Below are 6,807 nucleotides of genomic sequence, written 5' to 3'. Positions count from 1 at the left end.
TGGAGAGTTGCTGAATGTTTCCCGACAGATTTCTGATTATTGATCACGCTGAAGCCTTTTTGCTGATGATTTTATAAAGCTAAAATTGATGAAAATGCATTTTAGTTCTTAAAAGCCCAGCGTGCGTGCGGTTTGTCGCCGCCTAGTGACGCCATAAAATGCTTGTGTGGGTTTTTTTTAAACTGAATTGATCTCTGAATCTTGATTTCACTCCTCTGCTGTGACCACTTCCGCTCATCTTTTGAGGTGTTACATTTTTCGATGGCTCAGAACCAGAGTTAATAACACTACAACACCTGTTTCGCCTCTTTGAAACACAGGCCTGGGATCTGATCGGTCAAATAGCTCCTCGGTCTCCGGCAAATCTCGATGTTCACCATCCCTGGCACAGGTTGTCCATACGTGTATCTGTTTGGATCAAAGATTCAGAGGGTAGGAGAGTGGCTGGTAATGGCTAAAAACACAAAGTGGATACAAGAACTTACTTTGCACAGACGTCCATTTCCAGTTCCTCTTTTCCAACGCTTACCCCGTTGGGCGCTTGGAGGCTCACCTTAAATTTTGGAAGGACTGAGGGAGAGATGAGTTTTGGTTTATGGGGGGAAGGGGTGGTTTGGTGCCAAATTAAAAGCTCTGCAACTCACCATATTTTTCTACCTTAAATCTCTTGTTTACTTGGTTTCTCTTCATCCAAACTGAAATGGTATACCGTCCCTCGCGGACCTCAGAGTTGAGGGAATAGGACAGCTGCAGTATTGCCCCGTTGGACGTGGCGTTCAGCCACTGCCCGATCCGGTTTTGTTGAGGGTCCTGAGTGAAATCAACAAGGGAAAAAATTGCAGGAATCTGGAATCTACTTCCAGAACTTACGGGGATGCAGAACAATTAGTGTGAAAATTTCCGTTTTCCTTACCAGAAGTTCGATGACATCGTACTGGAAGAGAGAAAAATAGAGATAAATGTGAAATTTTCCTCATAATCACAACTATGACTGGATACTTTGACCCTTCATCTGTGCCAGCTGTTTGCACACATGGATCAAACTGGTATCAGAGGTCAAAGGACACAACCTACGCTTTGTTTGGTTTGCCTGATTTCGCTCCTGCAGCTGGACTTTTGCATGGTTTCCACACATCATTACCTAACCCACGTGTGTACTGGTTCAGAAACACCCCCGGGGAACTCACCAGCCCTTTTGCAGGTCTCAGCTTGGTGTCCAGCGTGACGACTCTGAAATGAACTGAGAGGCGAGAAAAACGGGATTAAGCGGATCCTTACACACAGCCGACCGACCGGTCAGGTTACCTGTTTGACCAGGCAGGTAGATGGGCTTGTCTGTTTGGACGAAGGACTTCAATGGGTAGTATTTGATCATGATTTTTCGTGATTCCGTCAAGGAAAACTGCGCTCCGCGTACAGTGACGATGAGATTGTGGACCTTAGATTCCAACATCTCCGGAGCCTGTGGAAGAAACATGGAAACATCAGAACTGACGATGACCAGAGAACCAATCATGCAAGCTGGATGTTGAGGACCTGGAAGTTTGTGCATTGGTGGAATTGTTTGTCTGAAACTCTCTCAAAGATGACCATTTTGTTGTCGTTGTAGGTGAGAATGGCGGTCATGGCCAAAGACTCATTGGGCTGCAAGAGACTGGCGCACAGCCTGCTCGTCAATCCAACTTCGATGACGCCGGGAATGGTCACCATGAACTGTCTGCAGCCACAGAAACATACAAGCGTGACGGTTATCTCACCGACCGAGCACCAAATCTGATGGGCGTAAGAAACCTGCAGGCTTCCATCTATCCAGGACCTGTATATCTCCAGGACCCGGAGGTGTGCAGGTCGGATCACGGCCGACCCTTCCACCATGGTCACGGACTGTTTTCCCCCCTCCCCTCAGGCAGGAGACTACGGTCCATTCGGACCAAAACCTCCCGCTACATGAACAGCTTCTTCCCCTCTGCCATCAGCTGCTGAACACCAAGTGACTTATCACTTAAGCACCATGTACAGCAGCCAGTCGGACTCATGAACAATACATTACTTTTGCATTGACCTGCACTGTGGACTTCTAACTTTAACTTTAACTTAACTGCTGCTCTTGCACATTATAGGAATACACATTACCTATTCCTTACTATTTATATATATATATATATATATATATATATATATATATATGTCTTATTTTATTTATCTTATTCTAGTGTTTATTGTCTTCTCTATGTTGAATGTTGCAGCGTCACACCGAGACAAATTCCTAGCTTATGTAATACTGTGTACTACATGAACAATGGCAATAAATAAATCTGAATCTGAATCTGGAGCAGGGAAACTCACGGTCCGGCGGCCACGCATCGAGAAGACCCAGTTGAGGCAAAGGAGCAGCGTCCACGTGCAAGTACGACCCCTCGGCAGAGCCATGGCTGACTGACTGACAGAGATGAGCTGCGGAGTCCATTAAATAGTCTTTAGAGCCCTGCCCCCAGTCTCTCTCTATCTCTGTCACTCTCTGTCTCTCTGTCAGTGACATCAGACCTGTGACGTTCCTGTTGCTGAGCACAAATGTGAGCAGTTAAAGGGCCGCCGAAGTAAAAGGAAGGGAGTGATCCTGTCAAAATCCAGTATGTTTCTGTTAAACTGAACTTTCAGGACCTGTGGTAGTCCTCTGGAGATGTCTGTGTTTTGCGGGAACATCTGAACTACTGGTACAGTCTAAAAGCCTACTACCTTGCCAATACCATGGTGGATATTCCATTCCAAGTGAGCTGCCTCTAGTTAACTACAGAATGCAACTCTGTCACCTAGCATCATTTAAAGCATAAATCTTGGTTGTTTGCTTCAGCGAGTTCTAACTGAGTCAACTGTGTTTGCCAGGTGATCTGCCCCATCATGTACTGCAGTATTGTATACTGGATGACAGAGCAGCCTCCTGAGGTCAGCCGGTACCTTCTCTTTATTGCCCTGTCCACCTGTACGGCCCTGGTGGCCCGGTCCCTTGGTTTGCTGGTCGGCGCTGCCTCCTCCTCGCTGCAGGTATTGCAGCTTCTGACCTTCTAGATTTCTTTCTCTTCTCTGGATAATGAGTGTTTTTCATCTCGACCAAGGTCGCCACGTTTGTTGGACCTGTTACTGCCATCCCGGTCTTGCTTTTTTCTGGATTCTTTGTCAATTTTGACACGATCCCCAAATATCTGCAGTGGAGCTCGTATGTTTCTTATGTCAGGTGTGTAGCAGAATCAACAGAAGCTACTGAAGCTACTTGAGAAGTGCCTGCTAAGCTTACCAGACATGTTGCTCCATGGTTTTCTCTCAGGTATGGCTTTGAGGGGGTGATCCTGTCCATCTATGGGATGAACCGGTCAGAGCTGGAATGTCCAGGGAACATGTGCAAGTTCCAACAGCCTGAGGAGGTTCTACAGCTCCTGGATGTGGAAGATGCGAAGCTCTACATGGATTTCATTGTCGTGGGCATTTTCTTCATCATCTTCCGGCTCACCACCTACCTTGTCCTCCGCTACAAGGTCACGTCAGAGCGATAGACTTGGCTCTAGCATCCCCCCTCCACACTTAGTGTCCTTTTAGGGTATGTTTGTAGTTTATTGATCAGAGCGTTGCTAAACAGACGGAACAAACTGTACAGCGTTCTGTGGCAGCAGCGACTGACGGCGCCCCAGCAGTCATTCTATAAACCATCAAATGCTTGTTACCTCAGATTCTGTCGGCCACGGGTCCACTTGCCCTCTTTGACAGGCTCTTTAGCGTCATTTTCCACATATAAAATGCCAGAAATGGCTTTAATGTGCAGACCTACTGTGGTGCTCACGGGTTTCCTACCCTCTTATGCTAATACGTCACGGGAAAAAGTAGGAAATATGGTATCAAAAAACCAAACAAACCGAAAATAACCTGAACCAGAACTAGTTTTTTAAAAATCATTGAGGTAAAAAGTCAATTGTTGTAAATTAACCTTTATCCTAATTTTACTGAAACAGCATTTTTGTACGTACAAACTTAACAAACCTTTAACGATAGTTTAAAATAAATCCCCTCAGCCTTAATCGTGTTATACAGCACTGTATTATCTGTAGTGATGAGTTGATATATGTAGTTGTGTATTTGACAAAATAGTTGAATCACCGTAACACATTTTTGTCCGCGCTGCATCCTGTAACAACACAGGGACACGTCTTTATTGTTGCTATTACTCTAAAGCTGCACATTACAGTAAACCTGAGCAATCAAAGACCAACCAAAGGAGAATCATTTTAGCAGGAAATATCTTTTACATTTTGCCATGGACTGACTCACTGCATCTTCCATTTTGCCACTAAACTGTACTGTAAATCTTTCAGTGTCTATTGTAATAAAAACACAGATACAGTTCTCACTTTGCTTTATGTGTGTTCGATGTGGAAGAGATTGCACATAAAGACAAGATTTTAATAATCTGATGACAGATTGAAATGTCAAATTTTGACATTGGTCCCAGTTTATGAGTACGAGAATGTGGCTCCGCCATGTTTTTACAGTAGCCTGGAAGAGACTAAAAGGCCTAAATACAAACTATGGCGCCCCCTGGATGTATGTTGTTGTCTAAGAATGTTTCCTGTTGGCTGTTGCCAAACACCTTCATGTAAATGATCAAATGACTAAAAGTGAAACTGACAATATTGAATCGATGCACAACTTTACTTCAAAAAGCAAACAAAGAAACCATCCAGAGAGATGATGCCACTTGATTATTTAGTCTGCAAACGAAAGGAAAATGTGTTAAATTTCACTCAAAACACACACTTTTCATACAAAGTGAATATGAGGTCACAATTTAGAATGAAATGTGTAACACAACAGGCACGAACAGCGACAGATGTCAAAGTTAAGATACGTTGAAAGGGTAAGATATGTTGAAAATTATGTCTGCTAATGTAATGAAAATGTTTGGTTATTATATTTGCTGTATTATAACTCAATCAACTTACCTACATCACAGGTGACGACATATTCCGTCTCTGCCTGGTCACCTGATGAGAAACAGAAGAATTAGATTAACATAAAAAAATAATTCTAAGTTCAAATTTAAACCTAAACTCATGTGTCATGTCAGACGGAGCAGAAAAGGTCTTACTGGGCTGGTAGTAGTCGTAGATCTTGACCAAAGCTGGTTTCAGGTTCTGCACTGGGACCTCCTGGATCAGGGTTAAAGTGTGGTGGATCGGGGTGTCCTTCGGCAGCTGTTGGAGACAAGACTGAGGTCATCACATGATCTAACCTGGAGATCAACCGTCACAGCAGATCTTCCTGACCTCAGTGATGTAGATCAGAACTCGGCCCTCGTTCTCTTCAACGCGACCCACCAAGAGGGCTTGACGGAGCTGCATGGGGTCAATATAAGAATGTCAGCTTGATGGAGAATAAAGTTCTTTACCCTCAGACAGTTTTACTGAAGTATTAAATCCTCTTGAGCAGCGTGTACTTTACTCACATTCGCCACAGACTCGGGGTCGGGAACAAATCCAGACAGCATTGTAACCTCCAGGATGACCATGTTTGTGGTCTGTTGCTTGCCCCTGTATCTGTAACACATCCACAAACGCTATGCTCTAGTGGCGTTGTTGTAGTCTCGTTTGAAGCGGTAGCTGACCTTTACTCACAGGGACGAAAGCTTCAGCGTGACTCTGTTTTTCTGAGTCTGACACTCTGGTTTTGCCTCCACGAAGAAAATGTCAACGGTGGTAGGAGTTGGAATGTTGTAGTGAAGAGAAATCTGGGAAGATGTTAGGACGGATGTTATGTGGCAGGTCTACTGAGTCGAGCAGGTATGATCCGGTTCTGTGATTCTAAACATCTACAAGCTCTGGGTACTCATTTTGTGGACCAGTACCTGTATTGAAGCACACATTGAGCCCTCCACTTCCAGGTTGACTTTTCCTCCCAGGTCCTTCAGCAGCTTCTCGTGGTAGACCAGTTTGTTGTTCTGGTTCACATCAAATACCAGTTGACCACTGGGGCTATTGACCTTGACCGTGCTTGAACCCTTTGTGCTGTACACCAGAGAGGAGTAAAGGGCCAGAGCCTGAAGAGCGACCACCGTGTCCTACAACAACGACAGCCCAGTTATCCTCTATGGATGTGATTTTCTACGTCCCAGGAAGATCCCCATCTCCTCTGCTCATACCTGTGTAGAGGAGAAGCCTCCATAGTAGTTCTGCTGCATGGAGAGCCATCTGACGATGCGGCTGGCGTAGCCCAGGTCTTCGGTAGTAGGAGAACCACTGAGTTTGGCGAGCAGAACGTAGGAGCCGATCTCCACTGACAGAGAGCCATACCCCTCATCTGTGCTCTGGGACCAGTGGATTAAGCCCCCTACGCAGGCGACAGGTTCAAATGGGTCAACAGGACCAGACTGCAATGGTGCCCTTCAGGCTTCTGACTCACCTTCCTGGGAGGAAACCGAATCCAAGTGCTGCAGGAGGAAATCACGAGTCTTCAAGTCTCCAGCCAGAGAGAAGACGTAGGCCATGAGAGCTGTCGTGTAGGTGTTGTTCAGGTTGTTGGTGGATTCTTTGAGGCACATCATGCTCCTGTGGACTGGAAGATCCTGCAAAATATACCGTGAAAATGTTTGTTTGTTTTTTTTAAATTTCTGCGACCATTATCGATCTAAGTTATATAAAAATCTGTCTGTGTTTTCTTCTATTCCTGGACCGGTCCAGCTCTTTAGCTTCTGTCGACTTTAGCACCGTCGAGTACTTACAGTAGCCGACATGTTCATCTCCAGTAAGGCGGCCGTGATGTAAG

General features: G+C 45.1%; 3 protein-coding genes across 3 annotated transcripts; 1 reads left to right on the top strand and 2 right to left on the bottom strand.

Annotated features, from left to right (window-relative positions):
• Window positions 1-272: 272 nt before the first annotated feature.
• On the bottom strand, window positions 273-1,718 carry LOC130521334 (ovostatin). The gene is made up of 7 exons (XM_057024919.1): window positions 1,537-1,718; window positions 1,306-1,462; window positions 1,188-1,240; window positions 914-934; window positions 645-810; window positions 486-570; window positions 273-408 (listed from the first exon to the last, which is right to left on the bottom strand). Exons 1-7 carry the CDS (start codon window positions 1,708-1,710, stop codon window positions 288-290), a joined length of 777 nt encoding a protein of 258 aa, XP_056880899.1. The 5' UTR covers window positions 1,711-1,718; the 3' UTR covers window positions 273-287.
• Window positions 1,719-2,748: 1,030 nt separating this feature from the next.
• Window positions 2,749-3,745, top strand: LOC130521333 (ATP-binding cassette sub-family G member 4-like). The gene is made up of 4 exons (XM_057024918.1): window positions 2,749-2,769; window positions 2,884-3,042; window positions 3,114-3,232; window positions 3,323-3,745. The coding sequence occupies exons 1-4, from the start codon at window positions 2,749-2,751 to the stop codon at window positions 3,546-3,548; spliced, it is 525 nt and encodes a 174-aa protein (XP_056880898.1). The 3' UTR covers window positions 3,549-3,745.
• Window positions 3,746-4,151: 406 nt separating this feature from the next.
• LOC130521335 (alpha-2-macroglobulin-like protein 1) lies at window positions 4,152-6,802 on the bottom strand (the record flags this gene model as incomplete). The annotated part of the gene is made up of 10 exons (XM_057024920.1): window positions 4,152-4,757; window positions 4,989-5,030; window positions 5,135-5,240; window positions 5,313-5,381; window positions 5,492-5,582; window positions 5,661-5,773; window positions 5,891-6,103; window positions 6,185-6,372; window positions 6,445-6,607; window positions 6,764-6,802. Coding segments are annotated over 10 exons (1,029 nt in total), but the record flags the coding sequence as incomplete, so codon positions are not given.
• Between the last annotated feature and the right edge of the window lie 5 nt (window positions 6,803-6,807).

Source organism: Takifugu flavidus, unplaced genomic scaffold, assembly GCF_003711565.1.
Source record: "Takifugu flavidus isolate HTHZ2018 unplaced genomic scaffold, ASM371156v2 ctg881, whole genome shotgun sequence".
Taxonomy (NCBI): Eukaryota; Metazoa; Chordata; class Actinopteri; order Tetraodontiformes; family Tetraodontidae; genus Takifugu; species Takifugu flavidus.
Note: the sequence above shows the minus strand (reverse complement) of the source record. Positions and strands in the feature narration are given on the sequence as shown.

Coding starts and splice junctions, on each gene's coding strand:
- LOC130521334 (XM_057024919.1), bottom strand. CDS start 1,710: ATGGTGACCATTCCCGGCGTCATCGAAGTTGGATTGACGAGCAGGCTG. Junction 935..1,187: donor TGAGACCTGCAAAAGGGCTG/GTGAGTTCCCCG, acceptor TCTCTCTTCCAG/TACGATGTCATCGAACTTCT. Junction 571..644: donor ATTTAAGGTAGAAAAATATG/GTGAGTTGCAGA, acceptor TCTCTCCCTCAG/TCCTTCCAAAATTTAAGGTG.
- LOC130521333 (XM_057024918.1), top strand. CDS start 2,749: ATGGTGGATATTCCATTCCAA. Junction 3,043..3,113: donor CTGCCTCCTCCTCGCTGCAG/GTATTGCAGCTT, acceptor ATCTCGACCAAG/GTCGCCACGTTTGTTGGACC. Junction 3,233..3,322: donor TCGTATGTTTCTTATGTCAG/GTGTGTAGCAGA, acceptor GTTTTCTCTCAG/GTATGGCTTTGAGGGGGTGA.